The sequence below is a fragment of the Peromyscus maniculatus genome, chromosome 5 (assembly GCF_049852395.1).
Source record: "Peromyscus maniculatus bairdii isolate BWxNUB_F1_BW_parent chromosome 5, HU_Pman_BW_mat_3.1, whole genome shotgun sequence".
Taxonomy (NCBI): Eukaryota; Metazoa; Chordata; class Mammalia; order Rodentia; family Cricetidae; genus Peromyscus; species Peromyscus maniculatus.
The window spans coordinates 25,585,618-25,609,199 of record NC_134856.1 but is presented as its reverse complement, the minus strand read 5'-3'; the positions used below and the strand labels follow the sequence as shown (position 1 = coordinate 25,609,199).

The 23,582-nt window shown below is 44.9% G+C and overlaps 1 protein-coding gene across 1 annotated transcript in view; it reads left to right on the top strand.

Annotated features, from left to right (window-relative positions):
* The first annotated feature begins 3,649 nt into the window (after nucleotides 1–3,649).
* Frem3 (FRAS1 related extracellular matrix 3) overlaps nucleotides 3,650–23,582 on the top strand; it is a 61,515-nt gene continuing 41,582 nt past the window's right edge. Inside the window, 9 exon segments of the mRNA XM_076571938.1 lie at nucleotides 3,650–4,139; nucleotides 4,142–4,344; nucleotides 4,346–5,796; nucleotides 5,798–7,247; nucleotides 7,249–7,531; nucleotides 7,534–7,768; nucleotides 7,770–8,767; nucleotides 11,489–11,571; nucleotides 20,912–20,918. Coding sequence (XP_076428053.1) covers nucleotides 3,650–4,139; nucleotides 4,142–4,344; nucleotides 4,346–5,796; nucleotides 5,798–7,247; nucleotides 7,249–7,531; nucleotides 7,534–7,768; nucleotides 7,770–8,767; nucleotides 11,489–11,571; nucleotides 20,912–20,918 — 5,200 coding nt within the window.

Here is a 23,582-nt window from a genome sequence, read left to right as displayed (position 1 = left end):
TCGTCTAAAGTAACTGCTACAAGGATCTAGGAGTCATGAAAGCTGCGGGCGGCTATGAGCAGGGGAGACGGGTCCAAAGACAGTGACCGGCTAAGGAGAGAGAACACAGAGAGGAGCAGCAGAAGCAAGCTTTGCTTGAAAGTGTTGTACTGAAACACATGCTGTGTGTGCTCATTTAAAATGTTTTCTAAAATACACAAAAAGGTAGATGTCTTCTAAAAATGCTGAGTTGAAATGTTTTCCTATTATCTGTTGTGAAATCTTAGTTACAACTTCTCCAAGGTGGCATGAATTGCAGGCTCAGAATCACGGACACAAAATCCCTTGTCCAAGAAAAGGTAATAAATAAAAGCAATGGGAAAATATAACAAGACATCCACGGCTGTTTTGTATTCTCTGTGTTCTATGGAGTGGTTTGCTTTGAGCAGCGTAGTTGAGGGGTTTGCACACACTCCTTAGACTGAGAGAAGTGAGAGAACATGGGAAGGCCTTGCAGCACCCTGGGGGAGAAATGACTGAAAATGTAATGTGATGTAGTGTTCCTTCACCCTGCCCAGCAAGTTGGCAGCAAGCTTTGTGGAAAAGAGAGCCAGCCAGGTGGAATCCTTGGTCCTATAAAAGTTGTCCCTTGAATTGACCTATTCCTCACCTCGTTCACATCCTTGCCCACTCTGTACCACACACACACACACACACACACACACACACACACACACACACACACACACACGCTGTGATGCTGGCCTGATGTTTATTTTGCTTGGAAATTTCCAGCACCATCTCTTGGTTGATTTCTACCTCTTGTCATCAGCCGAGTCCAAGTTTGAGAGGCTGTGTGACTTTCTGAATCATTTTTTAACTAGCTTCAGCTTGCCCTGGACTCTGCCCTCCCCTTCCCAAGGTTAGGGGAGTGGACAGGAAGGATAAGCAGGCTAACATACTCAGAAAAAGGCAGACTATCAGGTGTGTTAAAGCAAGCGAGACATCACATCCACAGAAGAGCTTTGCTGTGGTGAGACTCGGCTTTTGTTCTTCCTGTCAAGATCAGTAGAGCTGAACTATCTAGCCTGAATATCTCTGGCCAGTGAGCTTTCCTCTATGCAATGTCAGGGACATGGGTTCCTTTCTGACATATGCTCTATTCTTCAACGCCAGGTTTCCAAGGCCCTTTTGGGAGCATACCCATCCCTACCGCCAGAAGTGGAAAGGAGCATGGGAGATCACATGTGAGGAGTTTCTGTGGCTTCACCTGGGTGAATCATGGATCATTTCCACTTAATAAGCTGAGTCACATGGTCACATCTGGCTCCGAGGAAATCAGGGCAAAATGGCCAATGGAAGTACCCAGGGGTAGAGAATGAGTTTGGCAATCACCTCCAGATGAAATGTTCAAAAAAGGGGACTTTATTGAATTTTGTAAATTGTATCTTTTAGAATGTAGATTCACTATTATAGCTTGAATGTTCTGTATCTACCATCTTTAGTAGTAACACACATTTTAAAATCCAGTGAGGAAACATTTTATTTTAGATTACATTAAAATTCCTAGTAATATATTAAAATATGATATTTTGCTATATATTCCTGCAAACTTTAGCTCCTTCCTATTGCAAATCACCACTCTTCCTGAACTGGGCTCAGCTGGGCCTGATGGCATATACCGGTAATCCCAGTACTCAACACTGAGGCAGGAGGCTTGCAATCTCAAGTTTGGGCACAGCCTGACTCTGTTCCAGGAGATCATGACCGACACAGAGTCCAGGTCCTCACAGCACCAGGACAGATCTCTCCCTACTCTGTCACATTTGAGCCCCATGGTCATCAGTAGAGACAGCAGACCTCACCATGGACAACTACCTGCTCGAAATCCAGTTCCTTCCTTAATCTACTTCCATATCACCGACACAGGAAATCTAACTCAGGCACAAGCACAGTTGTAAATGAGAACCATTTTTTACAGCTTTTCTTGCCATTTCAAGGAAATCTCAATGAAACAAAGACAGCAGGAAAAGTAATTTTCCAATAATTGCATAAAAATGACTCAAGCTGGAAGTGTGGGCTGGGGCACCGACAGCCTTCGGTGTCGAATAATGGAGTTCAGTTCCTCGTGCCTGCTCTTTTTGACAGTGTAGTTGGGGGCCCGGGGGCACATGTGGGCGGGTGGTAGATTGGGCTTTGCTTGGAGCTACAGGACTATAGAGCACCCAGAGATGGGGGCTTGGCCATGCTAAACACCCACCGGCATGGGTGAAAATCCTGACGATGGTATAAATTTCTCGTCCCAAGGAAACCTAATCGTATCAGACATGAATATTCCAGATATGTCTTGGCTCTGTCACAGATCAGAGGAGGTGGTGGCCTAACTTCTAAGACAACAGAAATATTTGTATTCCCAAACCAGATTATTTTGTCAGACTCACTCTTTCAATTGCTCACCAGTGTGTGTTACGGCTCCCCAAGGATTTTTTTTTTTTTTTTTTTTTTTTTTTTACATCATAGGATGCTCTCTAGTTCTCCCAAGCCTGAGAACGGTATTACTAACAATAAGCTCCTTTGGGGGCAGTAACATAAAGCCAACAGCCAGAAGATTCACTCCACTCCCACGGCAGCTGTTTAGATTATTAAAATTCACAATTTCAATTGACGCAAATGCCATCTAGATTTCTCTAAATACCATAACGAGGACCAGTGAGATGACCAGTGGGTAAGGGCACTGGCCTCCAAGCCTGAAGACCTCAGTTCAACCCCCACATCCTCCTCACCCTGCACCACCTTCTGCAATGTTGGAAGGAAAGAATTGACTCCAGCAAGTTGTCCTCTGACCTCCACGAGAGCACTTTGGGACTTGAGTGCTTGTGAGTGTACATGCATGCGCGCGCGCGTGTGTGTGTGTGTGTGTGTGTGTGTGTGTGTGTGTGTGTGTGTGTACACCAAGTAGATAAATAAAACATTGGGAAAGAATATCTAAATAGATAAAAGTCCTCAAAATGTCTGCAAACTGTATTCCTCCAGAAAATATATAGAAGCTAAAACCAAGCCTGAAAAGTTCTACAAATAAAACCAATAACCATGTAAAGTATGGCAGCTGGAGATGCATTTAGAATGATTTACTTAAAAACAAATAAGCAAAACCACTCATAAGCACCTACTAAGCATCAGGCCCTAGGTAACACACAGAGATTTAAAGTGGAAGCAACAGACGTCGGGCGCCTGGAGTTCCAGGTCCAGGTTCAGGGACTGTCCTGTGTCACTTGAGGTGAAGTCCTGAGGGTATCCAGAGGGTATCCAGAAAAGAGGGTATCCAGACTAGCCAGTCGGAGGCTGTACCGTGGCAGATCAAAGTAACTAGGATAAAGACACTGGGAGTGGAAGGGGAGCGCCTGCATGCTCATTAGGTCTCCGCGCGCTGGGGCACACCTGAGTGGCCACTGGAACCAGCGCAGGTGGAGACTTGGAATTCAGAAAACAGAGAAAGCCCTTCCTTCCCTCACTATTACCTGCGACAGCTCAAGTGCAGCCGCTGTAGCTGTCGGGATCCAAGCCTCCCCGCCCTCACGCAGAGCATCACTGCCTCCAGGCCAGCACCTGGGGCTAAGTGCGCCCTTGGACATCATCTGGGTATCTCAACTCCAGAATTCCGTTGCGTACCATGGCTGGAGATTCTCTGCACCCTCCTGGGATGTCTCCGCAGCTGGTAGTGGTTCTTGCCTGCCCGCTTCTGACTTGTTGCGCACTGAGGGGACAGGTACCCTTGAGTGGGAACGCATCCCACTGGGAGCTCTACCTCCCTTCCTGGGGAGCACTTGATGATGGTAGCCACCAGAATGCTCGCATCATGATCGCCAACCCTGGGTTGCAGGTGCCTCAGGGCCGCTCGGTTTGGCTCGACCCACTGCGGGACTTGGTGATTCAAGTGCAGCCAGGGGACCAGTGCGAGGTGACAGTGCTGGAAATCCCTGGGCTCCAAGGCGCACTCTCCCCGCGCCACTTTCCCTGCGACTTCGGGGCCCACCAGGTCAGGTACACTCACTTCGGCTCGTCCAGTGCCACATGCTCTCGGGTGCAGCTGCAGCTGCGATACAAAGCAGGAAATTCCACGCTGGTACTGCCTTTCACTCTGGATGTGAACGTGGTCTTCTCCAGCTAGTGATGCGCAACAGGCCTTTGAAGGTGTTTAAATTGCGAGGCTGCAGCCATGCCATTGACAGGAGGGTGCTAGACTTTGCCTCCAGGAGTAGACTCACCTTGCTTCCTCACCCTGGCGGTCTACTCCCCAAGTATGGGCACTTGGTGGACGCCACTGGGACCCCTCTCTCCAGGGGCCATCTGGTTGACTGCGAGGCTTTTTATCCGGGCTGGGGTGCGCTACCAGCACACTGCCACTCCATCCTCACCCAGCAGGGACTATGTGCCTATGATAGTAGAACTTCTAGAGCCAGAGCCCCAAAGTACTGTGTCAGTGGAGGTGCTAGACCAGGAGTACTTGCAGCTGCAAGTCAGAATCCAGAAGGGAGCCAGGAGCACAGCACCCAGGCCCAGTTTCGGGGCTCTAATGATGGTGGAAGTTGATCAGTCCCTACTTACAGCCCTGACTCTTGATGCACTGGCTGCAGATGACCACGAATCAGATCCGGACAACCTAGTCTTCAACATCCTCAATGCCCCTCGGGCCCCACCTGGACACCAAGGTCCGCAGGGCTACGTGGTGAACAGAGATGACCCCCGGGGCCTTCCGGTCTCCTTCTTCACCCAGAAGGAGCTGCAGGAGCTGAAAATTGCCTATCAACCTCCCACAGGGAGCTCAGAAGGGGACTACATCTTCCAGCTAGAACTACAGGTGGTGGATGGAGATGGCGACACCTCTGACCCTTTGGCCTTCATGGTGGTGGTGAAGTCTACCAATGCCCTGGCTCCGATGACTAGCTACAACGGAGGACTTCCGGTTTTTGAAGGCCAGGCAAGGCCCCTGCCCAATGGCCAAAGCTTTCAGGTCAGTGATAAAGATAATTCAGAAGAAGTAAGAATTGCTGCAGTAAGAGGCTTGCAACATGGACAGCTGGTGGTGCTCGGGGCACCTGAGGAGTGTAAGTATTTCACACCAGCAGACCTAAGTGCAGGGCGCGTGGTGGGCCAGCATGATGGCAGTGACTCTTACAGAAACAGCGTGGTCTTCAGGATGGAGGACGGGCAGCATCAGGTGGATTTTCTCTTCCCCATCACCATCGTGCCTGTAGACAATGAGCCACCTGTGGTCACTACCAGTTTAGGACTCTCAGTGACTGAAGGACAGGTGGTCCAGATATCCCCCTTTGTCTTGAGTGCCACAGATGTTGATTCCGAGGACTCAACTATACTCTTTGTGTTGGAAGACCAACTTCTGGAAGGAAAACAGGAAGAGAGGAGTGGGGATCGGGCTCCTGATTGCGACAACTCAAGCCAGCCCTCCAGCAACATGCTGTTAAGGCAGGCTGAACCCCCTTTGTCCCTTCTGCAGAGTGACGGGCACTATGTGGAAAGGGAGGGTCTTTATGAGAAGGTGGGGACTGAGTGGCTACAGAAGGACATAATGGAAGGGAGACTTTTCTTCTCCCATGCTGGACCATACATTTCTCAATCTATAGTAGCCCATCTGGCTTTCCATGTGCAAGATGACCATGACCCACCAAATCTCTCCAAACAGCACTTCTTCACCACCAGTATCCAGCCTGCAGATAGGCTGAGTCCTCAGTTGTATCCAGGAACTACCCTAGAAATGACTGTGCAAGGATACCAGCTCACTTGCTTCCGGAAGAAATTCAGATGACCAGAACCTGTGGTACACCCTACTGACACCACCAACTGACACTGACCAACCACCAAGTCCAGACTGGAGAAATGTGCTCACTGATTCACCAAATAGACCCATTACTCATTTCACCCAGGCCCAGGTCAACCATCAAAAAATTGCTTATCAACACCCCCCCCCCCAGAAGAATCTGGGCATTGTACCTCGGGTTGTGCGATTCAGCTACCAGGTAGAAGATGCTGCAGGCAATGGTGTGCCAGGTACATTCACGTTATTCCTGCAGCCTTTGACCAACCAGCCACCAAACGTCGTCAACAGGGGCTTTGCTGTCTTCCAGGGAGGCAACTTTATTCTCAGCAGCAGTGAACTTGATGTTACAGACCCCGACACAGGTGTTGATCAAATTTTCTTCATTTTAGTCTGGGGTCCCCAGCATGGACACTTGCAGTACTTTAAAAAATATATGGTTTCAGGGGACTCTTTCATGCTAGCTGATATTATTGATGGGAACATCTCTTATCAGCACAGCAGAGACCAAACTACCAGTGACATCTTCTACCTGGAGGTAAGTGATGGGGCGCACCATATGCCCATCACTGTCCGGATTTCTGTGCAGCCCATGGTGGCTGATGAAAGTCCCGGGGTCTCTATCACAGGCTCTCCAATATTGGCTATTTCCATAGATGTGCTTGATAATGCAGCTACTGAGATCACCATGGATGTTAATCGTGGCAGAAAGGACACAAAGGAGTTAATGCTATCTTTTACTGTGGAGGACAAGCCTAAACTGGGCACTGTCCTGGTGAATGGTCTTCCTGCAGAACAACTCACCCAGGAGGACCTCATTGGTGGGGCAGTAACCTATGCCCACACTGGAGGTGAAGTTGGCTTCCAAAAGGTACATAATGCTTTCAGCCTCATCCTTGACAAAGATTCTTATCGCTGGCCCATGGGGGACAACATACTGGAGAGGGTGCTAGTGCAAGTGTCAGTGCTGCCAGTGGACAACATGCTCCCCGAGGTCTTGGTGGGAGAGTCCTTCATTGTGTATGAAGGTGGGAAGGGCCTCTTGACCACACAACATCTCAACATTGAAGATGTGGACACTCCCAAAGATGAAATCCTTTGCACTCTAACTGGTCAGCCATCTGGCTACCTGGAAAACTCAGCACCAGCTCCTGGTTCAGAAGTGTCATGGGTTGGCTGCCCCATCGGTGCCTTCTCCTTCAAGGATGTCCAAGTCGGGTGCATCAATTACGTACAGAGTATCCACAAGGGGGTAGAACCAGAAACAGATCAATTCTCTTTTTATTGCTCTGATGGCATCAATTTCTCCCGAGATGTCCTCCTCCCTCTGACCATCTTGCCCACCAATGACGAGCAGCCCAAACTTTTCACCCATGAGTTTGTGTTATTCAAGGGGATGAGCCGGGTCATAGACACCCCACTACTAAATGGAGTTAGATGCCGACCTTCCACCAGATAAGCTCCATTTTTGACTCACCGTCCTCCCCTGGCATGGACAAATCACACAGCAGCTGGCCACAGGCAGCAAGCCCATCCACAGCTTTACCTTGCAGGAGATCCAGGAGGCCTCCTCCATTGCCTATGAACATGATGACTCAGAGAGCACAGAGGACAGCTTTGAGGTCTGGCTGAGTGGCGGCAGGCACACCGCTCACAAAAAGGTACCCATCATTGTAATTTTGGTAGATGATGAGGCCCCTCAGCTGACCATCAATGATGGGAAGTGGAAACTGGACATGCCGAGATCATCACAAACCACATGCTCAAAGCCATAGATCTTGACTCAGACAACAAGAGTCTCACTTTTGTTCTCCATTCTGAGCCTCAACGGGGACTCCTACAAAGACTTAGGAAGCCAAGAGGAGAAGTGAGGAGCAACCTCACCGTGGGAATGAATTTCACCCAGGATGAAATTGACAGAGAACTTATCTGTTATACCCACACAGGCCAGGAGGGGGCTTCTCAAATTTGATGTGACTGATGGAGTTAACCCTTTGAGGGACCGCTATTTCTATATCACCATTGGTAACTCAAACAGCATCCCCCCTGAGGCTGTCAGCAAAAGGCTCACCTTGACAGAAGATGGCAGGGCGACCCTCACCACTGAACTGTTTAATATCAGTGATATCCACAGCCCTGGTGAGGAACTTCACTATAACATCACACAAGCTCCTAGCATGGGCTACTTGGAAAGCTCTGACCAGCACGGAGAGCCCATGGCTTCTTTTACTCACGTTCAACTGGCTGGCAACAAGATAGCCTATGTCCGCATTTCAAAGGATGAGATAAAGATGGAACACTTTGAGCTTAGAGTGACTGGCGGGCACAGCTCTGTGTTCAGAATCTTCAGGATATTCGTCACAGATGGGGACAATAAGAAACCCACCTTGACCATCCGAACACTGGCACTGCAAAGAGGGGACAGCACAGGGGTCACTCCTTTCCAGTTGGCAGTGGAAGATGAGGACACTCCAGATGACTTTATTATTTTTACCATCACCCAGGCCCCCATCCATGGCAGGATTCTGTATAATGGTAGTCGTCCTGTGACCACTTTCACCAAGAAGGACCTGACTGAGAACCTGATTCTCTACTGTCATGATGGTAGTGAGGCAGCTGATGACAGTCTCTCCTTCACTGTGACTGATGGCACTCACACTGGGTTCTATGTCTTCCCAGACACTGCCCTGGAGATGCACGCACCTCAGATAATGTGGATCCAGATAAGTCCCCTTGGCAACTGGCTCCCACAGATTGCCATTAACAGGGGAGCCACAGCCTTGAAGGTCCTTCACACTGGACACCTGGGTTTCCTCATTACTAACAAGTATCTACAAGCAGACAATCAGAATGGTCCCCACAGACTCCTGAAGTATAAAGTGACCAGAGGACCCGAGCATGGCTACATTGTCAACACTGGCACTGGAAACAAGAGTGCCCACATGTTCACACAAGGTGAGTCACATTCTTCCCTGTGTCTCTGTCTGTCTCCCCCATTGGGTTAGAGATCTCAGTGTTCTCTAAAATGGTCCTTCTTCAACCACTCATTAGAAGAGCCACTTAACAGAAACCCAGAAATATTTAATGGACTGTAATTACACCTTCAAACAGCAAAACACAGAAGCTTGGGCTTCGGAAATATCAGAAGGTTACATTTATTTTGATAGCATGCTTCGAAGTTTAAGAATGACATGCCTAAGAATCGTTGTTATGGTTTGTTAGTCTAGATTTTTAAGATAATCGTTGTTATCTAGAGTTGAGATATAAGTGATTACATCACACATTTTAATGTGCTATTCAAAAGTAATTTCTGAAGGTGGAAGTGGCGGCTCACGCCTGTAATTCCAGGGCTTGGAAGGCTGAGACAGTGGGATTGCAAGTTTGATGCCAGTTTGGACACATAAATACCAGGGCAGGCCAGGCTACAGTGTAAGATCCCATAGGAAAAGATGTGATTTATTTATCAAAAGTACATGGAACTAAGTTAGTCTTAAGTGTAAAAAGGACTGTGTGTTACATTTTATTTTTCTTTTAAATTTGAGGTTAGTGCTAGTGCTGAACTAGAAGGAAGTCCCTGCTTTTCCAGGTTGTGCGGCACCAGAGGTCCTTTGGCTGCTCTTTACTGTTTAAGTAGCTGTAGTCGGAAGTTTACTCCAGTCCCGCCCGGCTCCATGGTCCCTCAGCTGCTTATAAAATAATCATTCAGAGGCTTATATTAATTACTGCCTAGCTCTTACACTTAAATTAACCCATAATTCTTATTTATGTTTAGCCATATGGCTTGGTACCTTTTCTCAGTTCTGCCTTGGCATTTTGCTTCCTCTGTGTCTGGCTGGTGACTCCCTGACTCAGCCTTCCTCTTCCCAGTATTCTCCTTGTCTGCTCATCCCACCTATACTTCCTGCCTGGCTACTGGCCAATCAGCATTTTATTTATCAACCAATCAGAGCAGCACACATTCACAGCATACAGAATGTCATTTCACAGCAAGGAACTTTACTTATGAGATGTAAAGAGAGGCATGCAATATCTTACCCTCAATATACAGTTACCTTGCTGTCACAGAAGACGATGTTTGTCTTGGTTACTTTTCTATCGCTGTGAAGAGACACCATGACCAAAGCAACTTATAAAAGAAAGTTTATTGAGGCTTACAGTTTTAGAGTGTAAGTCTATATGTCAGGGAGCATGGCAACCAGAAAGTAGACATCATGCTATATTCATAGCTGAGAGCTTACATCTGATCCACAGCACAAAGCAAAGAGAAAGCCAACTGTGAATGGCATACCCTAGAGACATACCTCCTCCAAAGAGGCCACACCTCCTAATCCTTCACAAACAGTCCCACCAACTGCAGACCAAGCATTCAAACATATGGAGGAGGAACGCTCTCATTCAAACCATCACAGTATTTGAAAACCAGCTTGGTTATATTTCCAGATTGCTTCTAAAGCCAGTGACATCACATACAGCTCTGTAAGAATTGTTTGTCTAAATAAATTCCACTTGGGTGCAAATTGTCTTAAAATACTAATAGTTACTAATATAAAAAGCAATCACAGATCTAAGGAACAAGTTGTTTAAAGGAAAGTGTCATAGACAATAAGAAAAAACAGTGGCTTATTCTCATTTTCTTTTTCTACAGATGTAATCTTTATGTTTATTTAAACTAAGTTTGGCAAATACTTAACAAGTACTGGTCATTGTGGCTCTGTGAAGATCGTGTTGACCTGGATCGTCACAGACTGGCAGGATGCTAATGTGATATTTTATTTGTACTGAAATGTGATTTTATTTGTATGTTAATAAATAAAGTTGCCTGAGGGTTAGAGCTAATAGTAAGCCATAGCGGAGCTGGGTGTTCATGGTACATGCCTTTAATCCCAGCACTTGGTAGGCAGAGCTAGGTAGATCTCTGTGTGGTCAAGGACACAGCCAGCATTGGAGACACACGCCTTTAGTCTCAATACCAACCATAGAAGACCTGGAGGTCTGTACAGACAGGCAGTGACGAGGTGGTCATGTGGTTGGGTTTACAACCAATGAGAAGGCAGAACAGAAAGTCTATATAAAGACAAACACATAGGAAGTAACTCTCTCTTGGCTGAAGAGGATCGCTGAAGCAGGAAGGGTAAGGCTCTTAGCGCTGACCTCATGGGCTTTTATCTTTACATTGGCTCTGTGTTTCTTATTTAATAAGACGGTTACTTCTACAGGATGCTATAAAACACATACAGCCAGAATGTCCCCTGGATGTATGACGTATTCAGAAACACGTGTTCACAGCACCACTGCAAAATGTTCCTTGATTTTTGCCTTTCTAACTTTAAAAAACAGATCTGTTTGCCAGCAAGATGGCTCAGTAGGCAGTGGTGTTTGCAGCCAAGGCTGATAACCTGAGTTCAATCCTCGGGACCCATGTGGTAGGACGAGAAAACAGACTCCTGCAAGTTGTCCTAGGACCTCTACTCATATACCATAGCACACACAGACACACTCGTGCACACATACACACATTAAATAAATAAATAAGTATAAGTATAAATAAAAATTCAAGGCCCTCCACTTCTATTTAAAACATTGTTACCTTTCCCACAGCGTATAAACACTGAAGTTGCCAACACCCCTTTCCCGTTGTACAAAGTGACTCAGTGTGGTGTTTGCTCTTGTTTAAAGCTGACATTGATGAGCTGTGGGTCCACTACATCCTGAACAAGGGCAGCAGAGCGACGGAGGACTCCTTCGACTTCTCTGTTGGAGCCAGGCTTCCCCCAAAGGGAAAAGCTGCCCACTGCATTCTGCACTGTGAGTTTTTAAGAATATTTTATAATGATTTTTGAGGTGTGTGTGTGTCACATTCATGGAGTATGGTGGACCAGATCTCCCTTTAGGGTTGCTTCCCATGATCCTCTAGAAAAGTCCACAAAAAAGCAAGGGATTAAAAATGACAGTGTGGGTGATATTAAAGTGAGATGTACAAGGGTACACAACGGTGCACAAGGTGGCAGCTGGTAGCTGGGTTTCTGTACAGCAGAACAACCTCATTGCAGCTTCAAAGCTACTTAGCCACTAAAGGGCATCCTGACTGTCAGGAGATGCTGCTACCAAGATCAAAGATCCTGCTACAGTCGCCTTGTTTCCCTCATATCTAACTCCTTGCCTGCCTGGCTCCTGGATGATGATGGTGGTGGTGGTGGTGATGATGATGGTGGTGGTGGTAGTCATTGTAAGGATTATGTCCTTAATTACGTCACTAGCCTGCAACGGCATCCCAGCCTAAAATGCGGGCGTGCCCTCTGTGCATTCCTTTTCTCCTTTCTGCACTCTCTCCTTCCATTCTCTTCCCTCCACGTTTCTTTCTCTCTGTTTCTCTGTCTCTCTGTCTCTCTCTGTCTCTCTCTGTCTCTCTCTCTCTGTCTCTCTCTCTCTCTGTCTCTCTCTCTCTCTCTCTCTCTCTCTCTCTCTCTCTCTCTCTCTCTCTCTCTCTTCCTCTCCCCCACCCCAATAAAGCTCTAGAAAGGTAACCATGGCTTGTGATTCTTCCGATCAGCACTCTCCTCCACCAGCATGGCCACCGTGGATGGCGGCCAGCCATGAGTACCGCAGCATAACCAACAGTCATGAAGATGATGGTGATGGTGGTGGTGGTGGTAGTGATGGTGGTGTTGATGATGATGGTGATGGTGGTGGTGATGATGATGATATGGAAATACTAGTGTTTGATGTTTTAGTATGAAGGGAATCGACCCATCTAAGGTGCTTAGAATCATGCCTGGGGCCCAGTAATCCTGTCTTTACAATTATTTGTGCAGAGATCAAAGTTTGTATTTTTTTTTCTTTAACTGAAAAATAAATTTAACAATTTAGTCCTCAAAACCTATAATTAGATGACTTGATTATATACGATCTGCTGTTAAAGCACAGCAGACTGTTTCACTGGCCACCGTGTGCAATACCCCTGTGACTCCACCCAGCTTGTGGTATCTGTTAGAAGTGGGCTCAGGAGGAAGGGGAAGTATTGATGGGCCAGTCTGGACTTCGGCACTGCCTGCTGAGCTGGTCACCTTGCCTGTCCAATTCTCGGTTTCACAATCAACTGCGCCTTTTCCTTTTGCTCTGTTACAGCTTAGTGAAGTAACAGACATCAAAACATAGTGGGAGGCCCAGGATATATCAGTCGCCCACTGAGCATAAGCAGGCCTCTCACATAGTTGTAAATATAATGATACCTGGATAATGCTTAACTAGCAATTTAATGAAAAAATTGATAATAAGACTAATTTGTGTGTTCCAACATTTTCTAGTTTAAAGAACTTCAAGTCGGGCCATTCCAGTGCAAACTCTCAGTCTTCTCTTTTTAATTATAGATTTATTTATGTGTGTATGCATGTGCCTACTGAATATATGTGTAGCTAGAGTTTTCTCCAGTCCTGCCTGGCCCACGGTCAGGACAAATCTCTCTCACCCACCAGTCCTGAAGCTGCTTAGACCCAACTGAGTAAACACACAGAGACTTATATTGTTTACAAACTGTATGGCCATGGCAGGCTTCTTGTTATCTAGTTCTTATATCTTAAATCAACCCATTTCTATTATCTATAAGTTGCCATGTGGCTCATGGCTTACCAGTATCTTAACATCTCATGGCGGCGGCTGGCAGCGTCTCTCTGACTCAGCCTTCCACTTCCCAGAATTCTCCTCTCTCCTTGTCCCACCTATACTTCCTGCCTGGCTACTAGCCAGACAGTGTTTTATTTATTAACCAATCAGAGCAACACATTTAACACACAGAACATCCCACAGCATATATGTGCACCACATGCATGCAGGTACCCAAAGAGGCAGGAGGAGGGTGTCAGCTCCCTGGAACTGCATGTATAGATGGTTGCGTGCTGCTTAATATGGGTGCTTGGCACCAAACCCAAGTCCTTGAACAAAAAGTGCTCTTAACCTCTGAGCCATCTCTCTAGTCCCAAGATTGGGGGAGAGGGCATTTTTTGTTTGTTTGACTCTGAAAACTGAACTTAAGGCCTGTCTTAGTCAGTGTCCTATTGCTGTGAAGAGACTCCATGACCATAGCAACTCTTAAAAGAAGAAGCATTTAACTGGGCTGGCTTACAGTTCAGAGGTTTAGTCCACTATCATCATGGTGAGGAGCACGCCGACAAGCGGGCAGACATGGCTGGAGAAGTAGTTAAGTTTTCTTCATCCAGATCTGCGGCAGCAGGAAGAAAGACAGACTCGGGGCTTGGCATGGCCTTTTGAAACCTCAAAGTCCGTCCCCAGTGACACACTTCCTCCAACAAGGCCACACCTCCTAATCCTTTCAATAGTGTCTCTCGCTGGCGACCAAGCACTCCGATCTGTGAGCCTATGGGAACCATTCTCATCCAAACCTCCACAGAGCCTGACACTAACCAGGCAAGCACTCTACCACTGAGCTATATTCCCAGCCCTCAGTCTTCTTTTTAATATTGAGGTAAGCTTCGTTATATTCAAGATTGCCAAGAAAGCCACCAGTGGAACAGGGAAGACACTTCAGAGTTCGCTAATTCTGAACTATGTCAATTAAACATATGTCAAATAAACATTTATCTTCCTCTCCCTACATCATTATACTCGGGGAGGTGTGTGCGCGTGCACGTGTGTGTGTGTGTGTGTGTGTGTGTGTGTGTGTATGTATGTGTGTGTGTGTGTATGTGTGTGTGTGTGTGTATGTGTGTGTGTGTATATGTATGTGTGTATGTGTGTGTGTATATGTATGTGTGTATGTGTGTGTGTATATGTGTGTATGTGTGTGTATGTGTGTGTGTGTGTGTGTGTGTGTGTGTGTGTGTGTGTGTGTGGTGTAGGAACAGAGAGAAGGAGGAATGGGGGTGTAACATATGTGGTGTGTGTCTGCTGTGGATGATTGTTTGATAAATAAAACACTGATTGGCCAGTAGCCAGGCAGGAAGTATAGGCGGGACTAGAGAGAGGAGAAAGGAAAGGACAGGAAGGCAGGAGGGGGAGACACCAGCTGCCGTCCAGGGAGCATAATGTAGAGGCAGCAGGTAAAGCCACGGAACACGTGGCGACACATAGATTAACAAAACTGGGCTGAGTATAAGAGTAAGAGCTAGACAATGGTAGGCCTGAGCTAATGGCAGAGCAGTTTAAATAATATAAGCGTCGGTGTGTTTATTTTATAAGTGGGCTCCGGGACTGGCGAGGCTTGGCAGGAGCTGGAGAGAAACACTCCAGCTACATGTGTCTGTGTTTGTGGGAGGTGTTTCTGTGTGTATATGTTGGGGGATGGGGTTGTACCTATGTGTGTGAGGGTAGGTGGGGGAGGAGTATATATGTGTATGGTGTGTGTCTGCATGCGAGCGTAGTATTGGGGTGTGGAGAGGAAGGGGATGGGGTATGTGGTGTGTGTGTGTGTAGGGAAGCAGGAAGTGTGTGTATGTGTATGTAGTGTCTGTGTGTGTGTATGTGTGTTGAAGCAGAGGAAATTTCTATAGTATATATATTGATAATAAAAATTAGCTTATAATAGCAATAGTGGATCATAAATTCTTTTATTGCTTTTTACTTTTTTATATTTTCTTGTGTAAATGCTTTACAGACAGAGGTCACTCTTATTATTAGGAAAAAGCAATTTCTGTTTTAAAAAGAGAATGCATGAATGCACCACAGCCACGTTGGTCCAATAACATTGATTAAAGAACTAAGCACATAATTCTTCAGAAATAGCCCTTTAACAATACAGTGGGCTCAGAAACCCAAGCAATGAGGAATCAGATTAATGTCTTCTTCAAGAGGAAAAATTACACGCATCACCAGCTCTACCTTTACACAGCAAGACATGCACACATTTCATCACTAAAATTAATTTTTAATTATTCATTTCTAAAAACAACAACAGAAAGCCAGCATGAGTATCTAGGAACCTAAGAAAATTTTGGTGCAAGAAAATCAACAAAGAGTTAATGGGAGAAACCCTTTTCAAAGAAAGAGAAATATTATACATAATTTTCTTGCCCGTTAAAGGAAGACTCCTTCTGGTCAGGAAAATAGAATCTCTGTAGGTGGAGATGGAGTCCCAGCACTCCAGGTGGACAGGGTCAGTAACCTGGCTAAGGATCTCAGGAAGGCAGAGTCACCTTAAGCCATATCAAAGATGTGAGAGGACTAGTCAATCCTTAATGAGAGGACACACTTTCCTTCCCAGAACCCCCACCCACAGCAGACCTGGGACTTGAGCCACAGGTGTTTGCCTGAGTCATAACTGTTCCCTGGCCTTCTCTTCTGTCTTCTCTTTGGGGTGCTGGTCAGAACCCAAGCGTGCTTCGGGCACTTTGAACTACTCTACCTTTTCTCTTCATAAAGTCCCCTCCTTGCCATGTGGCTACCTGGCCACCAAGCTGCTGGCCTTTGTGTTATTCAAAAGAATGGCTCTTTGTTTTTTTCCTTCTCTTCTCCAAGCTGAGATTCACGGCTTGCCTGCCACGGAGTTTTTCTTTAAATGCTAACAAACTTTTTCTCAAACTCCAAAACAAATAAATGACTTTCCTTTAGTACTTTTTATTAGTAAGGAACACCTACTGCTTTAGGGGGGCGTGACGCTTACGCGGCCTTATTGTGAACCCCTTCCTCTCCCTTTTCTGTTTCTAAATATCCTGGTTACAGTGCTCGTCAGTTGAGGAGCTCGCTACTCCTCAAGAGCTTAGTTCTTGAAAGAGTCAAAGCTGTTCTCATTTTGCCTCATAAAGCAAACTCCCAAGTCACTTCAGGGTCAAGCATGTGTCACAGACCCATACCCCTCCAACCAGACCAAGAGCACATTGCACAAGGAACATTTGCAAGTAAAGCCGTTTGGGCAGAGGGGTGTGCCCCGTGCCCCGAGACACGGCTCCCGATACCACCACGATGAACAAACGTGCGATGAGGGGTGGGGAAACAGAGGAGGGGGGGTTGTTTTTATTTTTATGTTTATTTTCGGGGGAGGCTACAAGGGTGGAGGGCAGACATGGAAGGACTGAGAACTGAGTGGGATTGGGGTACATGATGTGAAATGAGTCAGTAAAAAATTATGTTAAAATAAAAACTACAGATTCAATTATTAAATTAGACTCCACATGACAAACCACTTTTTATATTTGACTACTACAGTGTCTATAAAGTATAGTTTATTCATTTTAGAAGTAAAAATCTCCAAAACAGAATCATTTGTGATGTTTTCTTTAAAAGCTAAGAATACCATTGGCCTGGTACATGCAGCAGTAGGCCCCAGCTGCTTGGGGGACAAAGCAGAGAGCCACTTAGAGTCAGGAATTCCGGGCCTGGCTAGGTAATACAGGGAGACCCCATTTAGAAAAAGTAAAAATGTAAGAATATTAGAAAACTCCACCAAAAAACTAAATCCTACTACAGAGAGATATTGAATTCCCTCAGAGACTGGCTAAGTAAGATGTTTCACTCACACAATGAGCGCTTAGGGGCAAGCCTCCTCTGTCTAAATTGAAGAGGGCACCAAGCCCCAGGGAGCAGGCACTTTGCCAATCTGGCAGTGTTAAAGCCGGATGCCATGGAGCTCGGAGGAGTCCATGAGTTTCTCAACCAAGGACATTCTGACAGATTTACGGGCTGTGGTCTCTGTGTCCGCTGATGAAGGGAAAGCAGAAAATGTGCGGATTGGCAAGCAATTACAGGACAAGGAGTCGGGTTCATTAAGACAATGACTTACGAGTCTCTGAAGTGACTAGAGTCAACAAGTGATGATTCAAAGGAAGTTTTGTCATAGACTTCCCATTTTCTGTGATAGTTTGATTTAATATGCAACTCTAAACTGGTAACTGTTGCCAAATATTGAACTCTCCATTGCCAAAATTGTTCATGACAATAAATTAAAGAAAGCCAAGGCAAAGGGTCTTCCCCTAGATCAGTGGCTCCATAGGATGAATACACACATCTTAGTCCATAGCACTCCATAGAATTCAGAGAGGGAGTAAACCCAAATAAAATAATAGCTATTTTTACTAACTGTCTTGGTTAAGATTCCCATTGCTGTAATGAAACACCATGACCAAAAGCAACTTGGGGATAACAGGTTTATTTTGCTCACAGTTCCACATCACGTTCATCATCCAAAGTAGTGAGGGCAGGAACTCACACAGTGCAGGAACCTGGAGGCAGGAGCTGATGCGCAGGCCATGGGGGAGTGCTGCTTACTGGCTTGCTTCTTGTGGCTTGCTCAGCCTTTCTCATAGACTCCAGGACCACCAGCCCGGGGATGGCACCATCCACAATGAGCTGGGCCCCCCCGCCATCAATCACTAATTAAGAAAATGCCCTATACAGACTTGCCGGCAGCCTGATCTTATAGATGCATTTTCTTTATTGAGGTTCCCTCCTCTCAAATGACTTTTGGTAGCTTGTATCAAGCTGACATAAAACTATGCAGCACAATAACTTTCATGTAAAATGTAATATTATCCCAGTTTCGTATACATGTAGGTAACAAATGACAGAATCACTGCCTGTCTTGTCTGTGTAGCTGTAGAAATAGCAACTCACAGACATTGTAGAAAAGCCAAAATACCTTCATTCATCAGTACTCTGCTATTTTGCCAGTAAGTTTTTCATAGTTTTCTTTGTTAACAGCTTTATTGAGATACAATTCATAAACCATACAATTTGTCTTAATTGTTTTTCTATTGCTGTGCTAAGACATCATGACTGGGGCTGATTATAGAAGAGTTCATTGGACTTACAGTTCCAGAGAGTGAGTCCGTGACTCACCAACTGTAGACCCAGTATCCAAATATATGAAACTGTGGGGGCCATTTTCACTCAAACCACCAATTTGTTCATTTAAAATGTAGAGTTCGGGGCTGGAGAGATGGCTCTGAGGTTAAGAGCACTGGCTGCTCTTCCAGAGGACCCAGGTTGAATTCCCAGTAACCACATAGCAGCTCACAAGCGTCTGTAATTCCTGTTCCAGGGGATCCTACACCCTCACACAGACATACATGCAGGCAAACCACCAATGTACATAAAATGTAAATAAGTAAATTATTTTAAATAAAATAAAATGTACAATTCAATATTTTTTAATATTTCACTTTTACTAATGCTGTTGTTTTTGAGACAGAGTCTCACTCTAGTCCAAGGCTACTTAGAAATCATTCTGTACCCCAGGTTAGCCTTGAAGCTCTGGTCAATCCTCCTGCCCCAGCCTTCCAAGTGCTGCAATTGCCAAGGACATGAGCCACCGTGGAGAACATGTAACATAAATTTTCTTGTTTCACTAATTTTTCAATGCATAAGTCACAGACAAGTAGATTAATATGACATTTGTCCTTTTCTGTCTGGCTCACTCTTCTTAGCATACTGTCTTCTAGGTTCATCCATCTTATAGCTTTTATTAACAAACACATCACTCTTTGACTGAACAGTATTCCATTTTATGTATATACATACTCTGTTATCCGCTCATCTGCTGATGTGCACTTGGGCCGTTTAGGGGATTGTGAAGAATGTCATGGTCCACATTTAATTGGTGCTGGCTTACGGGTTCAGAAGTTTAGTCCAATATCATCATGGCAGGAAACATGGCAGCATGCAGGCAGACATGGTGCTGGAAAAGGAGCTGAGAATTCTACATCTGAACAGGCAGGCAGCAGGAAGAGAGAGTGACACTGGGCCTGGCTTTGGCCTCTGAGATCCCAAAGCCCACGCCCAGTGACACAATTCCTCCAACAAGGCCACACCCCCTTATCCCTCTCAAGTAGTGCCACTCCCTAATGACCAAGCATTCAAATCTATGAGCCCATGGGGCCATCCCTATTCAAACCACCACACTCAGTATGTACATGCATGAAATTGTCAAAGAATGAAAAAAGAATCTAAAAAATTGCATCACCTACACAGAACTATAGTCACTTTAAACATCTAACATGCATTTATTGTAATCTGCTTTGCTGTACCGTTTACAGATTTTTGTTTAAACTTCTCATTCTTGGGGCTGGAGAAATGGCTCAGAGGTTAAGAGCACTGACTGTTCTTCCAGAGGTCCTGAGTTCAATTCCTAGCAACCACATGATGGCTTATGACCATCTGTAATGAGATCTTGTTTCCTCTTCAGGCCTGATCCTCCTGCTTCTGAATTACCAGTGTTGACATTGCAGGAGTGTGGCATCATGTCCAGTTAATTTTCTTATTTTTGTTTTGTTGTTGCTGTTGTTTTGGTTTGGTTGGTTTGCTTTCCTTTTTTTGTTTTGTTTTGTTTTTGTTTTTGTTTTTGTTTTTGTTTTGTTGAGACAGATTTTCTCTGTGTAGCCCTGGCTGTCCTGAAACTTGATCTGTAGACCAGGCTGGCCTCAAACTCAGAAATCTGCCTGGCTCCACTGCCCCAGTACTAGGGTTAGGGTTAAAGGTGTGTGCCACCACACATGGCTCAAGTTTTTGTTTCTTGATAAGAAAAATACTTGTTTGATTTAAGTATTTGAAGTTTAAAATGTTTGATGTCAATCTATAGAATAAAAATAAAAATAAACCACCTAGTAGAACCTGAACTCCAGTTCAGACCTGATTATTCATCATTTCTTCATTGTGAGAAAGTTTGAAATCCTCTCCCAAAATATGGGTTGTGCTTTCATTAGCTACAGTTACTGCTGTGCAATAGAACTCCAGAACTCATTCACCTTCTCTGACTGTAACAGTTGTCCATAAAGATATGGGTTTATTAAGGGCTGTCCCACTGGTCTAATATCAATTTCTATGTTGATACCACTCTTTTTTTTTCTATAACTTTGTAGTGTATTTTTAACTGAGTAGAATGAAACCTTGGCTCTGTTCTCTAGATTGCTTTGGTTATTTGGGTTGTTTCGTGGTTTCACATGAATTTAAGGATTTCTTTCTCATCTCCTCAGAGAACGAGAGGGGAATGTTGATAGTAACTACACTGAGTCTGTAGGTGGCTTTGGATCTCAGCATGGGCATCACTGACAGTGATAGTGCGCATTAGCAAAGTGGAAAACAAAAGCACATGGCACTTTAGCAGCTCTTTGAGACAGAATGTTCATACTGTATAGTTTACCCATGTAAAGCACACAGTCCAATGGTTTTAGAGTGTGCACAGACTCCAAACTCATGACAACCCAACTTTAGTCCCTGAAGAAATCACATGCCTCTGACAGTCACTCCTATGTCCGTCTACTCTATTCTCCATCTGGACAGAGCTGCCCATTTGGGGCCTTCCGTATGAATGGCTTCTGTCATCCAGCCATGCTTTAGTATGCATTATTCCTTTATGTCCAGATAATACTTCATTGTATGCACTGGAGTCTAATGTATGGACTTGATGCTGTTATAAGTCTTGGTAAATATTGCTTTCATGAATACCCAAGAACAACTTTTTGTATGGCTCTAAGTTGTATGTATGTTTCTATTGGCATGCCATGAAGAGGGAAGCCTTCAATTTTGAGAGCTTGGAATGTTTTGATATCTACACTCACCGCTGCCTGGCAGAAACTCTCTATTTCAGTAAAAAACAGTAGTGATGATGAGCAGTTACTGAAAGAAAATAATCTGATCTGTTTTAAAAACACATTTAGACTTAGGCATTTTCTAAGTATGCATAAATCACTCCTTTTTGGTATAGAATTATCAGAGGGGAATTTTAGTGCCATGCTTTGCAGGAGTTCAGTACCCTAAGGTTGCCATCTGGGGTTTTCATTTTAGTGGTCTGTTTTTCTGGTCATTTTTTTCTTATTGTTTGTTTACACTGGGGGTTGAAATAAGTGCCCTCCCATTTCTGAGGCAAGTGCTCTAACCCTGAGCCACATCCCCAGCTGGTGAGTTAGTCTTTCAAGAGACTTCCTAGTTTTGTCCATACTTGCTCTGATGGATTTAGGGCTTAGATCCGTGAGCTAGAGGGTTGAGAGAACACTAAATCAGGTGCATATTCTCTGAGCTGAGTTTTGCTTTTGTAATAATAGAAGTACTTAAGTATAAAACAGAATAAAATTCACAGAGAATTCTTAAGATGTTTCTAACACATCAAAGTTCATAGCCTCCAGCCATGTTACAGGTCCTGGGTCCTCCGCACTGTTCTTAGCATAGACTCATACTCAAATGCCCTGAAAAGTCTTTTAGTGCAAGGTGTAGGAAACACTAACAGAATAGCTTTGAAGTGTTTTTATATGAATTCAAAATAACATGCTGGGGGCTAGAAAGATGGCCCAGTGGTTAAAAGCACTGACTGTTCTTCCAGAGGACCCAGGTTCAATTCCCAGCACCCATGTGGCAGTTAACAACAGTCTGTAACTCCAAGATCTGATACACTCACACAGACATACATGAAGGCAAAACACAATGCAAATAAAATAAAAATAAATGTTATATAATAACATGCTGCTTCCTGAGAACTGTTAGTCTCTTAGTCCCTGTGGAACTAACAGTCAAAAGGTTGACATTAGAAGGAAGAACTATAAGCATTGCTGAATGGAGTAGTGAAGACATTGGCCAAGGACTTCTGACTCATTCCTGTGGCACCGAGATCAGGCCTTTCCCAACTTTGCTGTCCCCAACTCAATTATCTACATAAACCAACGGTATGGGACTGAGAGGACAGCACCTGCCCCAGCCATCTGCTCCTCTTAGCTGGTTCTGTACCTGATGTTGTCTTTAACTTGTCTCCTGTCTGGGCCCAACATGGCCTCACTTTATAGCTCATTGCAGAGTAACATAACAGAACAGAACAAACACAGTTTGGAAATCCAGTTCAAGAGTCGTTTTGTGAAAAAATACTCTTTCCTCTCCTTGGTCAAGAGTTCTACCTGCCAAGTAAAATAGAAACATAACAGTTCAATGGATGCCATTGGTTTATTCAATGTAGCTAATTATACAGAGTGAGAGAGAGACAGAGAGAGAGAGAGACAGAGACAGAGAGACAGAGAGAGACAGAGACAGAGAGACAGAGAGAAAGAGACAGAGACAGAAGAGAAAATGGGTGCATGTACATGACACTGAAAAAATGTGTAAACTGCATTAATGGAAAGCAATAGCAGCCAGAAGATTGTGATAGGTATTTTGAATCCCCATGCTAGGTTTCTCTGATGACTCAATAAGCCAAATTAAGAGTAAAAGACTAGATTTAATCTGAGCAAAGCACTCCTGGGTGATTTTGGAGGGAGGGAAGAGGAGAAATCATGTGGCAGGTCTATAGACCTGAGCTTAAATACCCTGTAGGCATGGTCTTGAGCAGCTCTGGGAGAGAAGCTGCCACTTAGCGGCTTTCTGAGGGGTGGGGTTTGGAAAGAGAGGAGGGGGGCTAAAGTGGAGCTTCCAACAGAACAGATTGGTGTGTTAGTTTTCTGTTGTTAGGACAAAATACTTGACATCAACTTTTTTTTAAGATTTATTTATTTATTATATATACAGTGTTCTGTTTGCATGTATCCCTGCAGGCCAGAAGAGGGAGCCAGATCTCATTACAGATGGTTGTAAGCCACCATGTGGGTACTGGGAATTGAACTCAGGACCTCTGGAAGAACAGCCAGTGTTCTTAACCTCTGAGCCATCTCTCCAGCCCCTTGACATCAACTTTTAAAAATTGAAAAGGTTGATTCATTTGTTGTCAATGGTTCCAATGCATGGTTCTTTGACCATGTTGCTTTGGGGCCTGTGATAATACAACCAAATTCAATGGGCTCACATCTTAGTGAGTGGACGTGAAAAAAGGCATGACCAGTAGACGAGTAGAGAAAGGTGTATTACCTGATGA